Source organism: Halichoeres trimaculatus, unplaced genomic scaffold (genome assembly GCF_033239565.1).
Source record: "Halichoeres trimaculatus isolate MK-OKI-2021-1 unplaced genomic scaffold, fHalTri1.1 fHalTri1_scaffold_23, whole genome shotgun sequence".
Taxonomy (NCBI): Eukaryota; Metazoa; Chordata; class Actinopteri; order Labriformes; family Labridae; genus Halichoeres; species Halichoeres trimaculatus.
Window position 1 is genome coordinate 21277904 of NW_027437201.1, and position 21028 is coordinate 21298931.

The following is a 21028-nucleotide window of genomic DNA, read 5'->3' on the forward strand; positions in this document are numbered from 1 at the left end:
TGAGTTTTATACGTATTCCCCTACACCTCTACGCCATAGGTCATATAAGGGAGAACAAGGGAACAACACAAAACATATAAGTTTTTTTCATTCAGAAACTCTTTGACTTGAGAAATTATTCCTAGTGATTTGCATAACTTAGCTTTAATATGGTTTATTTGAGGTTTCCAACTAAGTTTATTTTGTATAATTATTCCAAGAAATTTTATTTCTTTCACTTGTTCTATCTCAGTGTCATCTATTACTAATTTTTTGTCCACATCAGTCGTACGATGTACAAAAATTTGGACAACGGGTAACACAGTCGATGCAGATTTCTCAAACACACACAAAGTGAATTATTTTATCTAAATTATTCAAATAGCTTTTAAAACAGACATGTATTCTAGTGTTAATTTTGAAGAGAAAACTTGACTAGACATACACTGATCTATCTATGCTGATTTCCTTAATTTTGGGGGATCGGTGATCAGCCCATCCTTACAAATGAAACTGATCTTATAAACCTCCAAAAGGTCTGACAGCCAGCCATTGTTGATTTTTGCTCTGAGACCTAAAACTCAGGACACTTTATTGGTTGTTTAAATTAAAACATAAAAATTTGAATGTAGAGATAGAACGATATAGACTTCTCAGGGCCGATACGGATTATTTGTAGTCAAGGAGGCCGATAACCGATATTTGAAGCTGATATTAATTTGCAGACAGAGTGAAAATATTGGTGTCAAAATTTTAAAAACTACAAACTCCAACACTTAACTTCATTCAAATACCTTTAAGCATTAGTTTATCAAATAGCTCCCTGGCTCAGCAGCATGTTTTATAAAATTAAATGAAAACTTAAAAACTAAATAGCTAAAGTTTTCTACATTAAAAGTTTTCCAAAATTTTAATTTAACTGCATCTACCGTAAGAACTGACTGCAGACAGCAGAGCGGCTGCATCAGAGCTGCAACAACGCAGTTTTAAATTTGTTTCTTATCGGCCGTCGGATTAAAAAAAAGGCTGATGCCGATATGCTTCAAAATGCCAAATATCGGCCCGATAATCGGTCTATCCCTGTTTTATTGTTTCACGGGTATTGTTCAATGAGTCACAATAAAACAAGATTAGAACATTGAAGGTATATGCTGTCAGTTATAAACAAATGAAAAATAAAAATCAGTATTGGCAGGTCAGGCTAATCTTGAAGTTTGAGAAATCAGCACAAAAACTGCAAATTCCAACACGACTTGCATTTTTAGCTAAATAAATGATGGAAACTGTTAACTTTCTGTATGAAATGAAAGTGAAACTTCAGCCAAATGACCCAACGTTAAAACCAGTCATTGCTTGAAATGAATATTTAGTATAACTGATAAGTTAACCCCATGGACTTGAAATGTAAAAGTCAAATTATTAATAGAAACCTTCACTTTTCGTCCTGTTTAAGTGTAACAGAGAAGCTTTGGTTGGCATCGTGGTGAACATACATAAATCATCAAGTGGGAACAATGTCAGGATCCTCCTGTCGGCTTTAATGGACTTTGTGTTTGAGATTAGAGGATTAGACACTGGCTTCATGTCGTGTCTCCCTCCTCTGCCTCTCTGTTTGAGGAGTGGATTGTGTTTATACTGCTGTATATTTGTGTACCTGTTATGTAAATGCTCTCTCTGGCAGGCTGAAGTCTTTTTATTCCTCTGCAGGGAACTGTGTCTCTATCATTTATTGATCCTCTCTGCGTACTACAACAACACTCTGTTTGCCCGTCCTCAGGTGGCAGGAAGCTCTCACTGTTTACCCTCGGACCAACAAACAGAACCAGAAGAAGAAACGCAAGGTTGATCCTCCGACTCACCAGGTAACAACAATGTTCAGCACTTTAAAGTTTCTTTTCTCAGAGAGAGCCAGAACATGAGTTCAACAGATTCAGGGAAATGTTGAAAGCTCTTTGGTGATATTAGCAACAAGTGCAGCAGCTTTTCTGATGCATGTTCGTTAACACTAGGGATAGACCGATTATTGGTGCCGATATTCGGCATTTGAAGCATATCGGCATCCGCCTTTTCTTTAATCCGACGTCTTAAAAGGAATTAAATTTCAGTCTGTGTTATTCTGTCTCCAGTCCAGCCGTGCCTCTGTCTGCAGTCTCTACTTTTTTGGAAAACTTGACTTACTGTAGAAAACTTTAGAGAGATATTTATTTTTTTAAGTTTTCATTTATCTTAATAAGACAGCTGCTGAGCCTGGGAGCTGTTTAATAAACATATGCTTAAAGGCTTTAAACAAAGTTAAGTGTTGGAGTTTGTATTATCCCAAATTTTGACGCTGATATTTTCTCTTTTTTCATTCAGTTCAATCCAGGTGGAACACATACACGAAAAAAAAATAATAATAATTATATAACTAAGTCTAAACAATCAAAGACAACAAAAGGAGACAAATTATGTGTGTGGGGATGGCTTTTGAATAAAAATAAAAATATGTATTTTTTAGAAAATAAAAAACAAAATAAGTAAGAGGCTCAAAGGACAGTAGTAGCAATAATGATTAATGATTAAAATCAAAAACCTTAGGTTTAGTAATAATAGGTAGTAATAATTGAGTTGTATAAAAACAAAGAAGACATTAATGATAGTAGTAACGATAGTAGTAGCGAAGTCCAACAAAACACAGTATACAAAAAAATGTTTTTTTTAAAAAAAAGATAATAATAATAATAATAATAATAATAATAATAATCATAATAATAAAACACTTAGAAAAAAATAAAGATTGAAAAAAATAAAATAAAATGAATAGGGAAAAAATGAAATCTTATCAAGTGTTTTTGTCTTATTTGCAGTAGTCAGTCCCAACAAAACAGAATATATGAAAAAAGTAGAAAAAATAAAACAACTTAATAATATTTATAATAATAATACTGATATCAAAAAAACTCAGAAAAAAAAGATAAAATAAAATTTAAAAAAGGAAAATTAATAAATGGGGGAAAAAAGGAAATCTCATCAAGTTTTTTGTCCTATTTCAGTAGAAAATGTCTTTTTAGACTTAATATGAGCCACATTCACCTGACCAGTCCAGAAAAATGTCTTATTTAAAGTAACTCAGGTCAACCAAACAAACAAACACACAAACAAAAAAGACAAAAATGATTTTAGTAAATCTTGATGATAAAGCAAAATCCAACAAAACAAAATATAAGAAAAAAAGTGGAAAAAATTATAAATAAATAAATAAATAATGATAACAATAACAAATATAATAATATTTGAAAAAAAAAAATTAAATGGAACAGGAAAAAAAGACAAGACAATTCATCAAATATTTGATACAGATATTTTCACTCTTACTGTAAATGAATATCGGCCCAAATATTGGTTATCAGCTTCCTTGAGTACTGATAACAGGTATCGTCCCTGAAAAAAACATATCGGTCTATCTGTGTTAACACTGTCAGCGAGGCGTCTCCAGTTGTCAGATAATCTGCTCTCTGTAGCTTTGTTGCTCACACTTTGACTGTAAACACGACACACTTACTGCACACAAAAAGCAGATAAACACACTGTGAAGGACGACGTGTGCTTTCTGAGCGTTCAGCAGAGGCTTCTCATTCCTCTCCAACAACAGCAGCTGTTTCCCCTCGCTCAGAGAGACGTATTGTTTTCCTGCCAGCTTCACGATCAACAGGGATCCATATCTGCATGCACGACTCACATGATGTTTTCGTCACACGTGGACGCACTGCATACTTTTCTGAGCGGAGAAAACAGTTGATTAGATGGTGTCATGTGTGTGATGAAGTCTGAGTTGACAGCTGCTTATCTGGAGGAAATACCGACACCTTGTAGTTCTGGTTTTGATACAGTATCACCGGTAAGTAGTCTGCAACTTTACCGACTTATCAAAACATTCCTGAGCAAACATAATGGGCGACAGCTGCCAGGGAAAATAACACTCAGCTCGCGATCCTCTTGAATTTGCTGGTGCGCTGTGTTTCATTGTCACACCCAGCAGCTGCCGTCTCACCTGCCAGGCTTTTTGCCCCCGAACTCTTTCCTGTGGCCTTGTTTGCCCGGTCAGGACAGATTCCTCTGTCTGAAAAATCATCACCTCCATGTGGGCCGCGAACACGAGCGCAGCCGTCATAACAGCTCAGCTTTTTAATCGAGGAGCACTTTGTGGAATTTAACCTAGAGCAAGTATTTCTGCCGTCTGAAGGGGAAAACAGCAACAAGCATCGTATTTGCACAGATTTATTTTCTTCTTTCTGACTGCCTCCTTTGAGCCCTGTTTTTCACATGAAAGTACAGGAAATTGTCTGTAAAAACTTTTTAATAGGCTCAAAATTTCCATGACAGATTCTCCAAATATGCTCTGATTTCACCCTTTAAGCCCTCACAGAATTATTGAGAAAGCAGACTGTCTGACTTAGGAGACTGAAAGGAAACATCCTTTTAAATGAGTTAAGAAAGTTTTATTTGTTTTTTTTTTAACCTGTTAAAGTTCCCATATCCTACTCCTTTTCTGCAGTTTAATCTGGATCATTGATGTCTTCATGAAATGGTAGTAACATGTTTTGGTCCAAAAAGCCAATAAATCAAGCACAGCAGCATTGTTTCCAGGCTCTCATAGCCCCTCTGTTCAGAACGCTCTGATTTAGTGGGCGTGGCCTTCATATGTAAATGAGCCACCGCTGATACCGCCCCGCTCTTCCACGTCACTGAGAGCGGCGCCACGAGCTCCGAGTGCACAATGTTTAGAAAACAGAGAAGCTCGTTTACTGTAACATTACAGGCTAAAACAACAGGCTAACAGCAGCTAAAGTTAGCATCCTGAAGCTAACACAGAGACAGGGGGGACACTGAGGAAAAGCTCTTCCATCTGCTCCACAGCACACAGCATTTAAAACACTCACATTTCCAGGGTCCCAGGTCTGTTGGAGGATGGTTGGTAATGCGCCTGGATTCAGGACCAGTCTATTGGCTAGCCCTCTGTTGGACTGTCCAAAGTTGGAAAAGCAGTCGGCCGTGAAGTGACTAGCACACACATGCACAGTTTTACTGAGTGTAGCTGGAACATTTCCTTGATAAATGAACTCTAGACACTTAGTCTGTCTTCTTCAGAGATGGGAAGCTTGAGCATGGAACTATGTGGCTGTTTACAGCCAAAAACAGAGCAGTGATGGCTCTTCAACTTTGGCATTCTCCTCGTAAAAAAAAAGGTAACAGGGCTGCAAGATGCAACTTTGATCTCTATTTTTCATAACAGTCATAACAGATCATTTAAGATGCTCTGAAAATGGCTGACAGCTAATGAGTAAATATTGACTGATACCGATATTGATCAATATCGTTCATCCCTAGTTTTGAAAGCCATCGCATTCATTCCTCTTCAATTTGGTATTTTTCAGCAAGTGCTTTGTGCTTGTCCTGAAAACGTCTTCCAATGCTACTTTTTTTGTTGTTTTCTAATTTCTCGCCATGTATCATATACATACTTTAGTTAAAAATAATTAAAATGTATTCTTTCTAATTCGATGATGAAAAAAAGGTATCACCTTGAACTTTAAGATAACTGTGCTCCAAAATAAACGAGAATTAGATGAAGAAATAACTTTTATATATCATGGGAATCAATAAAGTAAATTTGATTCTGATTATGAATAACCGCAGCACTTAGTCAAGCTCGATGATAAAATGATCAAAAGTACATCAGACTGTGGAGACCACCCACTGTGGAAACCATTTCTCTCACTCCCCTCCTCTTTATTGTTACCAGGCCAAATTTGTGAAGTTCATTGTCTGGTTCCTCTAATGACGGTGGCTCAATCAGACTGTGACCTTGCTGGCTTTATGCTAACACTCATTTGCTGAGCGGCAGCGGTGACACGGCGCTGACCTTAACTGAGTCCCATGTGAGTCCAAATTTAGAGTCTGGCTCTTTTTTTGATGCTCTGTACACCAACAATACTTTAATTTATCGATGCTCATTCCTGCATTTTTCTGGAGTTCATATGAAAGTGACCAACCAGGTTGATGCATCAGGACAGGAACGTGTTAAATCTCAAATTCTCACCCAGAAGAAGAGGAAGAGATGCTCAAACTCTGCTGTAAAAACCTCTGCACACTGAGAAATGTTAGTCTTCTGGGTTAGCGCCTTCAAGTTTTAGCCTCAGACCTTAACTCATTGGCAGCCAGAGGTTTTCAGAGCATCATGAACAACCTTTTCACGACAGACCTAAGAAAGGAGGAGATATTTTTGCACTCAACATGTTGATGGAGCCTTGTACAAAGAGTGTTTTTATTTTTAATTTTTCTTAATTAATTAATTATGATTTTTATTTATTTTTCAATCTGTTATTTATTTATTTATATATATATTTATTAATTTATTTTTCAATATGTATTTATTTAAATTTTTATTCTTCCATCTATGCATTTATTTATTGATGTATTTTTTTAATAAATTTATTTTATTTTGTATTTATTTGTCTATCTGTTTATTTATCTATTCATTTATTTTAATTTTTATTTATTCGTCTTTCCATCTATTTATTTATCTTTTAATGTATTTTTATTTTTATTTCTTTTTTGAATTAATTTATTCATTTTATTTTTTTAGTCTTATCTTTCTTTTTATTAATTAATTTTTTGAATTTATTCATTTTAATTTTTATTTATTTGCTTTCCATCTTTTAATTTATCCATAAATGTATTTTTTATTTTTATTTTTTTTATTGATTTATATTGTTTTTTTAGTCTGATTATTCATCCATTTATTCATTTATTTTTAATGTATTCATTTTAATTTTTATTCATTCGTCTTTTAATTAATTTATCCATTTATTTATTGACCTTTTTTTTCTTTCTTTTTTTCTTTTTCTTTTTTTAATCTATTTTACTCATATCTTCTTGGACAAACTGCCCAAAATGTGTTGCCAGAGACATTTAATGGATTTTGAGTCTTTTTGCAGAGCAGATGAGTTCATTGAGTTAAAATGTTTAAACAAATTAATCATGATAGTGGGATTAATCTGATTAATGCTTTCATTTTGACAGCCCTAGTTAAGAACAAAACCAAATGGGAACACGTAATGTCTCATATTGAATCTGCAGGGAGGCTGAACGGGGCTTTCATCATTATTTTTATCATCATTAGCAACAAGATGCTAACACCCCATGTTCCTGCTTTATAACAAGCTAACCTCCCGTTCACTTACAGACTCAATCGGAAAACAGTGAGAACATTTTGGGTTTATCTGAACTCTTTAATCAGCAACGTATGAAAGCATTAACATGAAAAGCTGTTTGTGATTGGCAGGCTGGAGTTACTACAGGCCAGTGTTTTTCCACTGAAGACATGAATGGACACCCAGTGAGTTGATAAATAACTGACTGTGATTCTGATGGATCCAGGTGAAGGGTGAATGAGGAGGACGTTTCTCTCAGTGATTATTAGCAGCATGTTTCTGGGGTTGGCTGGAGATTCGCTTTGAAAATCTGTTTAAATCCATTATTTAAAGTCCAGATTGAGACATTATGTGTAATGTTACTCTCAAATAATTATTCTCCTTTATCTTCTCCCTTTCTTCTCTGAATCCTTTAAATCACTCAGGCCTTTGAAAATGAACTCTGTGCTGTGAGGAGCTACTGATCCCTGTCCCTTTTTTCAAACTACTCCCTCTTGATTTATTTTTTTAATGATGAAAGCAGTTTTCTTTTTCTTGTTTCTTTGATTTTTAATTTCAGCACACACTCTAAAAATCAAAAAGGCTCAGTGATGGGAAATCATAAACGTCTGAATATTCAAACGTCTCCTGAAAACAAGCTGCCTCTGTGCTCTGAGGTTGCTTTTCAGTTTGTAATCACCCTTTAATTTCTTCCCTCCTCACACTCCTCGCCGTAGTCTCTCTGTGACCTTACCTCCCAACGTGTCCTCTCCTCTTCCCTCCCTCTCCTCCCATCCCAAACCCCCGCCCAGGAGCCCGGTCCCGCCAAGGTCACGGTGACGAGCAGCAGCAGCGGAGGCAGCATCCCCTGCCTGCCCAGCAGCATCGCCAGCGCTGAGCGCGTCCCGACGAGCCGCGCCACTCTGTGGCAGGAGGAGAGCCGCTGGAGCAGGGCCACCATCCCCTGCAGCCGCAGTGCCTCCTGCATCAGCCAGCTGAGCCAGAGCCAACCAGAGTCCAGTGTCACTACACAGGACGGTGAGACTGAGAGGAAGCACGGCTCCCACCTTCCTGTTAGAAAACACAACCAGCTCTCAGCTAATTTGACCATGAAGGCAACGCCACTCATAACATTTTTAATATGATTTATATTTATTTAGACGGCGCCACAGTGACCACCGGACGCAAGGTACGGGTGGAAAGCGGTTACTTTTCCCTGGAGAAGACCAAGTCGGAGCCTTCCCCACAGTCCACACCGCATTTCCAGCCACCCCAGCCACCCCAGCACCTGCCCCTGTCCTCTTCAGCATCCTCCTCCTCTTTAGGAGCCCCCAGTCCCAGGTACAAGTCCGAGTCAGACCCCCAAACTTCCCCCTACCAACCCTCCCAAGACCCTTTCCCTTCTCCAGGTGCACTCGTCTCCCCCAGCTACTCCACCATCAGCTCCTCCCAGAGCTCACTGGACTCAGATCCCAGCGTGACCACGCCCACCTGGGAGGGGCACGCCGGTGGTGGAGGAAGCGCTGGCGGTGTTAACAGTGGAGGGGGCAGAGTGGGCCGGGCCGGCAGGGATTACACGGTGCTGTCGGACGTGCCACGGGCTCGCAGGCTGAGCTACCGTGAAGCCTTCCGCTCAGATAAAAAGCGCCAAGAGCTGAGGGCGCGGACTCGGAGCCCCGGCAGAGAGGAGGTGGCTCGGCTGTTTGGGGAGGAGCGCAGGTGAGAGGTTATGGATCAGTGTAAAAACATTACTCAGCAGAAATCAAGACTCCTAACTGTTAATGAACCACTGGTTGTTAGCTGTTAGCGCAGCCTTAAAACATACAGAAAGCATGCTACATGTCAGGGGCCTGCAACCTTTACTGTCATAGGAGCCATTTTTCCTCGGCTCACCTGGATTAAAGTCATTCAGGAGCCACAAAATCTACTTTACCTTCACAATAAAGACTGAAAAGTGTTTATAAAAAGTTTGTAAAAGTGCATACATAGTTTAAATCTAGTGAATAATTATCTACACAAGAGTTTTTTTGGAATTTATAAAACTGAACATGTAATGATTTAGTTTTTTAATTCAAAAAATTTGCTCAAGTTTAAAAAAAAAAACTTATTGGCAAAAAATAAAAATTGGGATTTCAAATTAAAAAAATTAATGAATTTGCAAAATGAATTCAAATATTTGCAAAAAAAATTTTTTAAAATTTTGTTTTAAAAATTTACAAAAAAAAATAAAAATAAAAAATGGTAGGAATGAAATTTGATAAATTTGCAAAAATAAAAAAATGGTAGGAATGAAATTTGATAAATTTTCAAAAAATAAAAAAATGGTAGGAATGAAATTTGATAAATTTGCAAAAATAAAAAATGGAAGAAATCAAATTTGTTAAATTTTTATAATTTTTAAAAATTGGCAAAAATTTCAAAAATTGTTTTTTTTTTTAAATGTAATTTCAAAGATTCACAAAAATTCAAAATATTAAAAAAAAAATGCAACAATTTCAACCATTTTTGAATTTTAAAAAATTGGCCAAATAAAAAAAATATATAATTCAGTTTCTTAAAATTTCAAAATTTCTGAAAGAACATGAATCTAGTAACATGTATTGTATATTCTGCTCAACTCATCATTTTTTGTTGTCTTGCCACATATCAAGCTTGGTGGCAGGCTTTATTGACAGACGTGATGCAGATTTAGTTCAACAAAATGTTAATGCAGGATTTTATTCAGTGTCAGTGTCTTTAATCGTCCATACCCTCTGGAAGAAAACTAAAAATTCTTTATTTCAATAATAAGTGTTTAAAGCTACAGGGATCCACTGCAGGAGTCAAAGAGCTGCAGGTTGCAGACCCTTGTTCATGATCCATTTTTGAGGCTGATGCATTGCCTAAAGCAGTTAGCATTCTAGTGTTTTTAGCACCACCCTGTGGCTGCTGTCCTGAAGGCACTCCTGCCTTGAGCATCTTTTGCTAACTGCCGTCCCTAGCTCACCAGTGGTTTGCCAGAAATGACTTTGGGGCTTTGGATGCATGTGTTACTTTCTATTCTGTGATCTTCCTGCTCTTGCTACTTTGCTAGTTTGTGGTTTTGATCTTTTCCAGGGGCTTCTGAGCAGAGCTTCTCAGACCTAATGCTCAACCAACCCTTCCACCCCTGCCCCAATGCTGCCCCCTGCTGGTCACCGCTGATTCCTGCTTTCTATCATTTCATCTCTGCACTGCCTGGGAGCACTCACACACACTGACTCATAAACTCTTGTTTCCTGTGTATTATGTTCACACACAGAGATGGTTTGTACTGGTGATGGGTTAACGTACAGTCTGATCCACATAAACACACATTCACCAGCGCAGTGCCTGAAGGTAACCCTGAATGTGAATCCATTGCTGCTACTTCTGCAAATTTTAATCCATCATTCTGGTCCTTTCTCTTTTCCTCCAGAGTTTAATCTCTCATCATATAACATAACTTCTGTCATTCTGTTTTCTGGAATATTCTCTTTGGGGATATTATATGATGCACATGGTCGTGTATGAAAGGGACTTTGAGTCTGGGATGGATCCAGACTTTCTCAACATTGAGTGACAAGGATTTTCAAAGACTCAAACTTGCTTTCATATCATGCTTTGGTCTTGTTTTTATGCCGATCATCTGAAGATGTGATGCTGCATCATTGTTTGAGATGGAAAAATCTTTTAAGTATGCTGCAGAAATGTCAGTTTTAAAGAATTATTAAGCATGGGAAATAACCTATTTTGAGCAGATCTTTGAGAAAGCGCTGATTCTGTGTCTCCAGGCGAACTCAGATCATCGGCCGGTTCGAGGAGGGTCAGTCTGACGAGCACATGGACACCGGCAGCACCAATGAACCCTCCTCCAACAACACGCTGATCCAGAGACAAGGCCGCAGCGAGAGACGCTACCTGGCTAACAAACATGTATGCTACTCTTTCTCCTACATGTTTTATTTTATGAACAAGCTCAACTATAACATGATCTTCTAATTAATCCCAATAAACCACATTTTGTAGGATATGTCCCTGGATTCAGGGAAGGATCGGTCGGTCCCTGATGTGTCCAGCTCCACTTTTTCCAATTTAAGAAGAGCAAAGTCCCTGGACCGCAGAGTCACTGAATCCTCCATGACTGTGAGTACTAAAGTACATGACACAATATCAGTCAATTGATTCAATTTTTTAATTAAGTTTAAACAAATAGGGAAGAAAAATCAGTGATTTGTTGGTTGTTGAATTGTCTTGGTTGTAGAGACAGATTTATCCAGAGTGAAGACGTGCCGATATAATACAAACATGCATGGTTTGTTAATGCATGCACCTACATAACACTAGTGTTTTTGTCTTATTTTGAGTAAAAATGTCTTATTATACTCTATAAGGAAAAAAAAAAGAAATTTGCTGGAAAATTTGCTTGAAACTAGAATGATGTCTCAATTTTTTTTTTTTACTTGTTACAAACAATTCAGACCTCATTTTTGTCTTTCAGTAACTAGAAGACATTTTTTTTCTGGAGTGGTCAGGTGAATGTGGCTCATATTAAGTCTAAAAAGACATTTTATACTTAAAAAAAAAAACAAAAAAAACACCCGATAAGATTTCAGTTTTTGCAGTCCAAGAACAATAACTTCAGCCTTTGCTGAGTTTAGCTGAAAGAAGTTTCTGCTCATCCAGGTCCTTCAAGTTTAAATTGAATTTTAGAGACTGTCTGGTTTCTTCTGGCTCCATTGATTTTACTCTATCTGCTTGGACTGAATGGAGTTTATGAATGAGGCACACAGATGAATGAAATTAATCACGTCAAAGCTGTGGATTGGAGAAAATAAAGAAATAAGAATTAAGAACTTAAGGGAGTTTTTGTAAGATCATGGAAACTTATTGAGTCACATTGAACCAAAATATTGTTGATGAAATACAATAAATAACAAACACCTTCCCTTAATCACGGCACCCATGAAACAGAACAAAGCTAAGGATAAAAATAAAGCTATTTCTTTCTCATTGTATAAGCTGTACCATACCAATTACACAGTAAAAAACGGAAATCTTATCAAGTGTTTTTGTCTTATTTTCAGTAAAAATGTCTTTTTAGACTTAATAAGAGCCACAGCCACGTAAACAGTCCAGAAAAAAGTCTTATCCAAGTTATTTAAAGGCTCAAATGAGGTCTGAACTGCTTCGAATAAGAGAAGTGTGCTTGTATTAAGACATCCTAATCTTACCAAGCACATTTTTCTTACTCCACTGGTTGATTTTTTTTAAATGTTACAGGCAATTTAGACCCAATTTTGTCTTTAAATAACTTGAAACAAGACATTTTTCTGGACTGGTCAGGTGAATGTGGCTCATATCAAGTGTAAAAAGACAAGAAAACTGGCAGCCATCTTTGATTTTTGTTATACCATAATATTCAAAACCTTAATACTCAAACAGTTGATTCCCTATATTGTACCAATCTAAAATAGTAATAGCAATAACATTACACGGATTATCTTGGAAAAAATGACCTTTTTGGAAAAAAAAAATCATCATTTTGATTGTGGCAAGAAAACAAAAATTTTGCATTAAAGTCCGCGCAAAGCAGCAATAAATTTGTGCCATGCGTCATTGACCACTGAGCCATATTTGAAAGATTAAAAAAAAAAAAAATCTAAATATATAAATTAAAGTCTCAAAATCATGGAGAAATAAGCGCTTCTCTCTGCTGTCAGACGCTGGGGGCGTGTAAGCTCGAGGCGCAGGAACCACGCTCACGCGCGGGAGGAGGGCCGCCTCCGTGAACTGTACAGAAACGTTACCTACATTAGCAACGGAAGCTAACGCTAGCAGCGTCAACGGGCGCACCCAGCGCCACCTGTTTGAGCTAATAAAGCCTGAATCTGACTCTGAATCAGACTCTGATAGCGCTAAGCTTCGTCCCTCACCGTATAGCACTGTCAAATGCGATTCGAGACTCAAAACGAGCGGGAAAACCGCCGAAGCTAACGACGCTGTACGTATTACACCACACCAGTAGTAGGGGCAGGGTTATGCTAATGACAGCCCCGTTACGTAACGCGGGTATGATTTCTGACCCGCCCATTGAATCCTGAACACAGAAATTTTGTTTTAAGGAAATACATTTATGACCTATTTAATGTGTTTAGAAGAAAATGTCTCAATTTGCTTTTGCTGGACTCAAAATTGAAATGTCTTAATGCCTGGGCGACCCACTGTTTAGGGTGACTGTATACAGCATTTCATACATTACATCAGCGCTTGTTTTGCTCAGTCTTCACAGGCTAGATTAAAGTAGCCTCCACGTTGCTTAAGTTTGCACTGATATCCTCCTGAGCGCTGACTCCCAGCAGTCAGGAGCCATTTATTCTCAGCTCACCTGGATTACAATTATTCAGGAGCCACAAAATCTACTTTATCTTCACAGTAAAGATCATGACGTGTACATGCATAGTTAAAAACTAGTGAATAATAATCTACACAAGAAGTTTTTAGGATTTTATAGAATTGGGCATCTATTGTCTTAGTTTTTTTTAATAAAAAAAAATAGCTGAATTTTAAAAATATGAAATACAATTAATTGGCAAAAAAATAGGAAAAAATGAATTTCAAATAAATAAGAAAATCAATGAATTTGCAAAATAAATTCAATTTTTTGCAAAAAAATGTAATTTTAAAAATTTACAAAAAAAAAAAATGGAAGAAATGAAGTTTGATAAATTTGCAAAAATCAAGAAATCAGAAACAAAATAAAAAATGGAAGAAATGAAATTTGATACATTTGCAACATGTAAAATAAATTGGCAAATTTTTTTCAAAAATTGTATTTTTAATTAAGAAATGACATTTTTAAAGATTTGCAAATATTCCAAAAAGTAAAAAATGCAACAATTTCAACCAGGTACAAGATATTGTCTTGATTTGCTCTACATGGACTTTAAATTGAAATGTCTGAATGCCTAGTCCCACTATTCAAGGTGACTGTATATACAGAATTACATCAGCGCTTGTTTTGCTCAGTCTTCACAGGCTGGATTAAAGTAGCCTCCACGTTGCTTAAGTTTGCACTGATATCCTCCTGAGCTCTGACTCCCAGCAGTCTGACAAACGGCCACTGATCTGAGGTCTGCTCAGAGGGCGCTGCCGGGCTGATCCAGCCCGCGTGTGGTTTTTCCTCACTGGCTGAGCTACAGCTGCCAGAACCCCCACCCACTCAAACACACTCTCATGTACACACCACTGCCGCCACCACCACCGCTGAGGATTATAAATAGCCGGCACAGAAGCAGCCACAGTCGTGTGTGTGTCCCCGGTGCAGACGGACAGAAACAGATTGTCAACATATGAAGTGAAGGCAGTTAGCCGTCAGAATGACTCTCTGCCAGACGGTCACTCCGCACCTGATGAAGCTCAACAAAACCAAGGTACTGTCCTGTTAGCAGAACCGGGCTCAGGGTGCGTGGCAGACTCGGAGGTCTATAAACAGACCTGAGCTTGGTTTCAATGTGCAGCAGTTTGTGTTTCACAGGGAAAGTCCAGCTCCCGCCAGTCCGTCTCCGTAGCTGGAGCCTCATAGTGGGAGTTATACCTCGAGTCAGGTAGTGAGCGTACTGTCAACAAACACTCCTTTAATGCTCGGCGTTCACAGAGAGCTTCATGATGTTTCTGGAAGAATCAGTGACAAAAAGGTGCAAAATGGTTTTAGAAAGAAGAGGTGTCTTTGTTTCCTGCTCCTTCAATCTAATGATGCAGTTAATGAGTGACTTCACTGCAAAAAACTGTGATATTATCAAGTGTTTTTGTCTGATTATACTTGATATGAGCCACATTTAACTGCTCAGTCTAGAAAAATGTCTTGTTTCAAGTTTTTTAAAGAGAAAAATGAGGTCTGAATTGTTTGAAACGACTAAAGAAAGAAAGAAAAGGTTGCTTTAAATTAGAAAAATAAGTTATAATTAAGTCTAAAAAGACTTTTCCTGCTAAAAATAAGATAAAAAACAGTTGATGAAACTTCATTTTTGCAGTGTTTGTTTTGGTGGATGTAAATGATAACATCACATGACTCTGATCTGTCCCGTTTGTAGCCAGATCTGCTGAACTTCAAAAAAGGCTGGATGACGAAGCTCTACGATGACGGCATGGTAATTTTTATTCACTCGTTGTATTGAATGACCGTCTGTTTATCTCCCTGACCAAACAGGATTATGTTGTTTACACAGAGGTGTGTGAATTTGAACTAATGCTTTCCTTTCCTCCCTCAGTGGAAGAAACACTGGTTTGTCCTGACGGATCAGAGTCTGAGGTACTACAAGGACTCCATCGCTGAGGAGGTGAGGTCGTGTTCGGTTGCTGCGTGTTTTAATCAGTTAAAGTGAATGAAAGAGAATTATAATTGTTGCTCTTTGCTTTTTTTAACCCATTTCTTTCCTCAGGCGTCAGAGCTGGATGGAGAGATTGACCTGTCCACATGCTACGATGTCAAGGAGTTCCCAGTCCAGAGGAATTACGGCTTCCAGATCGTGGTGAGTGTTTATTCTTCATGTCATCGATTGTCCCAAGCCGTAAATCAGCAGCGAAGATGAAACTCATTGTCTCCACACTTTAGCCCTGCTGTCTCCTGCCGGTCTATAAACAGCCTCAGACCCCATGCGGAGCAACTTTAGGTGTCAGGTTTTGCCATTTCTCTGTCTGAAACGATTGTTTGTCTCTCATGACGGATGTCACTTGACTTGTCATCTCCCTGTGAGGGGGTGACATCATGCTGGTCTAAATCTGCTGCAGCCGTTGCCAGCCCTGCTGGTCTCTCTGAACCAATGTGCTCCCCATCCTGCAGAGTGTGTTAACCCTGGGCAGCTCTGTCCTTTGTTCCAGTTTTAATCTTTGCAGAACTATGAGGTTTTGTCTCTAAAGTTTAATTTATTGCATAATAACGTAGTAGTAGTTGTGCAACCCGTCTCCTGACAGAATACTTTTGACATACAATCCTTTGACCATTAAACATTTTTAGCGCTTGTTGCTGCAGCAAAATACTGAGCAGACACATATAGTAATGCAATGCAACACATTACTTATCATTTGATGTCAGAGCGGGTTTTGTTCCTGCTACATATAGACGTGAACTGCGACGTTAATCCAACATGAGGACAACTGTAGCCGCAAGGTCGGCTCATTTGTTTACATCTGCGTGAAGAAACTCCCTGAGATTCCTGGAGGAAGTCAGAAATAGCAAACGTGTGGAGATCGTTGTGAGGGTTTGGCGTGGATAAATGTACACGGTAAAAACTGAATTCTTATCAAGAGTTTTTGTCTTATTTTAAATAATCATGGTCTTATTATAATTGATATGAGCCACATCCAACTTATCAGTCTAGAACAGTGGTCTTAAACCTGCAGCTCCTTTACTCCTTTTAACTTTAAAAATGATTATTATTAAATACACTGACACTAAATAAAACCATACGTTATCAAGTTCAAGAATTTTTTCAATACTTTTAAAAATAAATTCAAAATGTGTCAGATTTCAAGTTTTTTTGAAGTCTTGGCAAGTGTTTGAAATTTTAAAAATTGTTTGAAATTTTTGCATATATTTAACAAAGTTTTTTTTGCACATGTAATTAAAAAAGGCAAATATTGCCAATTAAATTTCATCTTTTAATTATTTTTACTAAAATTATATAATTTTTTAAAAAATATTTTGCAAACTTTAAAATTTCACCCACAGAATTTTGTTGCACAAACCTTTTTTTTTGCCAATTTCTAAATTTTTTTTTTTTTTTTGCAAATTTAAAAATATTCAAAATAAATTTTATAAATTAAAAAAAACTTTTTGTTTGGAAAATTATTCACTTGATTTTATCTATTGAAAGTAAAGGTTACAGATCCCTGGTCTAGAAAAATCTCTTGTTTTAAGTTATTTAAAGCCAATGGAATATGAAAAATTTGTACGAAAATGTGCTTAAAACTAGAACAATGTCTTTATACAATTCTAAAAAGAAATTTTCTACTGAAAATACGACAAAACACTTGATAAGGTTCCAGTTTTTCCAGTGTTTGCAGCTCTGATGGAATTTGACGGTAACTCAGGCTGCAGAGCTCAACGCATGTTGAAATCTTTATTTTGCTCGATGCATTGCCTTCGTTTTAGGGATGGGCACTTTAAAATAAAAGCAATGCAATAATTGCTCGTAACTGTTCAAAAATTGTAAAAAGTTTGTAGTTGTTGAAGACTTGTCTCCTTGATCTTGTTTTGGCTGTAAGTCCTCCAGCCTGTCAACTCCTGGTCTGGCTCCGTTCATTACGTCAGTTTGTTGCCACAGTCAAGTTAAATACGATCTCGTTTGGACACGGTTTGTTTTATTTTGAAAGTCACTGGGCATTTTAGATAGTTTTTGTCCACAACTTCCTGTCCCATTCTACTCGAACCAGCTCCGCATAAAACTACGACCTGCAACAAACATGCTGAAGCCAATTGTCACGTGAACTGTTTGATTTTTTAATGTAAATGATATCGAGCATAACAGCAAGTTTTCTTAAAATAAGACTAAAAGCACTTGATAAGATTTAATTTTTTATGATGTGTACACATGGTACAGCAATTCAACCCTCAGAAATGAAAAATAAAACAACACAGGCTTTTAAAACTGATCGACACGAAGTCTCTTCTTCATTTTCTGTAATTTGATTTCAGTCACTCACACAGAAAATCATGCTTTTCACAGGCTGTGAAGTGACGATTTTACAAAGAAATTTAAATATATTTTACAGGAAAGAGGGACATCCTGTGTTACTTCTCTTATTTTCTCGATGGGTCAAACTGTGGTGGTAGTGAGAGCCTTGAATATACGCTTTCGGCACACAGAGAAGTCGAATAAAGCTGCTTTTTGAGTTATTCCATGTTGGATCAAGAATTATAACTCTGCAGATAAAACCCCAAAGATCTGAAGCTTCCACATTTTTTAATTACTGTAACACATTTAGATGCAAACTGAAAATATCAGGGGAAATTCTTCATGTCCAGACTGAATAACTTGATTTTATTTAAGGTTTGTTCGTGTGACGAATGAGCGCTCAGGTTGTTTTAAACTTTGTCAGAGTTATTTAAATCACCATGTTGTCTCGTTCCTGTCACTCATTGTAATGAAATGCCTGTCTGCTCGCAGTGTAAAGATGGAGCGTGCACCCTGTCAGCCATGACCTCTGGAATCCGCCGCAACTGGATTCAGGCCATCATGAAGAATGTGCGGCCCACCATCGCCCCCGATGTCACTCGGTAATACCCAAAGAGGATTAACACTTTCAGAGCCGGCACATGAAACGACTGCTTTTCTCACTTTGTTTTATTTTTTTTCTTCTTAACCCCTCTTCTCCTCCTACTCCTCCTCCTCCTCTTCCTCTTCACCTCCTCTTTCCTTCTTTCTCTTCCTCCATCAACGGGTTTTTCAACTCCAGGAAAAACATCTCTCTGAAACTATCCGTTCTGAAGCCCAGGTTGGAGTGCTTGTGTGTGACACCCCCACCTTCTCACCCACACCCCCTTGCCCCCTCCACCCCCAACCTCCAACAGTGATGTTATTGCTCAGCAATGTCGGGCCCAGCGTGTCTGTCGTCCCCGTGTCATGTGATTGTTGAGTAATGTCCCTGTGAGGTTGTGCCACAGTAGAAACACACACTCAGTCACAGCAACGAGCAAACACGCAGCTGATCGACACATGGATCCATCAACAGATACAAGTCAGATACGAGTAACACAAGAGGTAGACTGATATGTTTTTTTTCAGGGCCGATATTGATACCGATAATCAGTAGTTAAGGAAGCTGACAACTGATATTTGGGCCGATATTCAGTAGTCTTTGTCTAAAAGCTGGGTTGGAAAAAAAAGTTGAGATGTCAGATCTCCTCAAAAAAATCCTAAAAACTGACTCACATGCGCATTTCTTGAGAAAGTATGTCTCCTGATATAATTTATAGACATTATAAATCAACTTTTTCACTTGGTCTGGTGTTGAAAAAGAAAATTAAAACTCACAAAAATCTGAAATATAAAAGAATCGCATTTTGAATCAATTTGGCGCCCCAAAAATCGTTAAAGAATCAGGAGAAAAGCGTACGCTACGAAAAAATAAAATCTTATCAAGTCAAGTTAAGCCAGAGTTTATTTGTAGAACATGTTTACAAAACAACCTCGGTTGACAAAAGTGCTGTACAGGGGTACAAAAAAAAAATCTCTTATACACTTTATATTAAAAACCCAGTAACAATAATAGAACAGTCATGGAAATAGAAACAGTAAGAAAAATAAAAATGAGCCAATCATTAAATATGCATAAAAATAAAAATAAAACAAGAATAAAACTATAAAAAAAGAGTCAAATAGAGGATAGGGAATAAAATTTAAGGGATAAAAGATACAAAATAAAAGAGATGAAAGCAGAGATTACTCGTAATGTTGTTAGGTCTGAAAAACGATATTTACCGACATCAATATTAGTAAAAGAAAAATACTGAGATGACCAAATTGTGAACATACTAAAAATCATCTCATTTTATCTTCAATCTTGTTGTCCTTTTCCACTCTTCTTAGGTAGTTTTGATGTTTACATAGTCATAGAAAACAAGATTATTTGGGTCTTGAAAGTTTGTTCAAGATGCTCTGAAAATGCCTGGAAACTAATAAGTAAATATCGTCCGATACCGATATTGATACAGATATATCATGCTTCCCTTAATCTTATGAAATGTTTTTCTCTTATTGTAAGTAAAACATTTTTTTTATGTTAAACCTGAGCCACATTCACCTGACCAGTCCAGACAAATGTCTTTTTTCAAGCTATTAAAAGACAAAATGAGGTCTGAGTTAGGATGTGTACCAAATTAGGTACTTTTATAGGTACTGACTGAATTCTGTCAAGAGCACAGGGTACCGATTTACGTAAAAGCAAAAGGTACCATGTTTAGGTACCTAAATGCATCCTAGTGACTGTGAGGGAGTGGAAGAGCCGTCAATTTTCCATGCTGGATATGAACACAGCATTGCACAGTAATATAAAAAGAATAAATATGTCAATTAGAATTTTTTTTATATTTTATAATTAAACAAATTGATTTTTTTTTACCACATAAACACAAAAAAGTACAGAAAATTGCTACTGTTGAGTACCTGAAACTAGGAAAATGTGTTAATACCTGAAAGTTTTTTTCAACTTGTTTTAAGCAATTCAGACCTCGTTTTGTCTCAAAATAACTCTAGATAAGACATTTTTCTGGACTGGTCAGGTGAATGTGGCTCTTATCAACTATGATAAGAACATTTTTACTTAAAATAAAATGAAAACACTTAGGAAGATTTCATTTTTTTGCAGTGTATCATATTAAAAGAAAAGGTAGATGCCGATATTCTTCAAAATGCAAATATCGGCACCAATAATCTGTCTCTCCCCACTTTCTAATTGACCTAAATGGTTTTCCTGCTCTTTGAGACCCAAGGATTCCCCCTCAAAATGTGTGACACCACAGACGCCACTTTCTCATTCTTCACTTCTGTCCCTTCTTGTTTTTCCCTCCTATTCACTCCACTCCCCGACGCTTTCACACAAACAGCTCGTTCTGCCCCTTCCCAGCGTAAAGCAGCGAGCTGGAAACACATTCTTCACTTTAAGCTGCTGTAAAAACGGTTTCAGCGTCGCAGCTCCGGGCAGCCATCTTCCCTCAGATTACCACCATGAACATTAAAGCTGCTTTCAGTCTGATGCAGTGTGTCTCTGCAGCGTTTCTCTGTGCTTTGTGCTTTGAGAGCATGATTAATTCACTTTAATGTGTCATAGTCGATGAGGTGATGCTGCTCTGCAACGACCGTTTGTTTTCCTGTGTGTCC

The 21028-nt window shown here is 37.4% G+C and overlaps 1 protein-coding gene across 5 annotated transcripts in view; it reads left to right on the forward strand.

Moving 5' to 3' along the window:
- The window catches only part of LOC141785632 (myosin phosphatase Rho interacting protein), an 80057-nt gene that overhangs the window by 46789 nt on the left and 12240 nt on the right, over nt 1–21028 (forward strand). For 3 of the 5 annotated variants that reach the window (XR_012597546.1, XR_012597547.1, XM_074664070.1), the window contains exons 5-14: nt 1757–1841; nt 7964–8189; nt 8312–8870; nt 10943–11084; nt 11178–11294; nt 15242–15298; nt 15419–15487; nt 15590–15679; nt 18317–18426; nt 18606–18644. Coding sequence is in view for 3 of the 5 variants with exons in the window: in XM_074664070.1 (XP_074520171.1) it covers nt 1757–1841; nt 7964–8189; nt 8312–8870; nt 10943–11084; nt 11178–11294; nt 15242–15298; nt 15419–15487; nt 15590–15679; nt 18317–18426; nt 18606–18644 (1494 nt within the window). In the remaining 2 variants the exon portion in view is untranslated. The remainder of the gene's footprint in view (nt 1–1756; nt 1842–7963; nt 8190–8311; nt 8871–10942; nt 11085–11177; nt 11295–15241; nt 15299–15418; nt 15488–15589; nt 15680–18316; nt 18427–18605; nt 18645–21028) is intronic. The other 2 variants (XM_074664072.1, XM_074664071.1) reach the window with 2 other exon arrangements.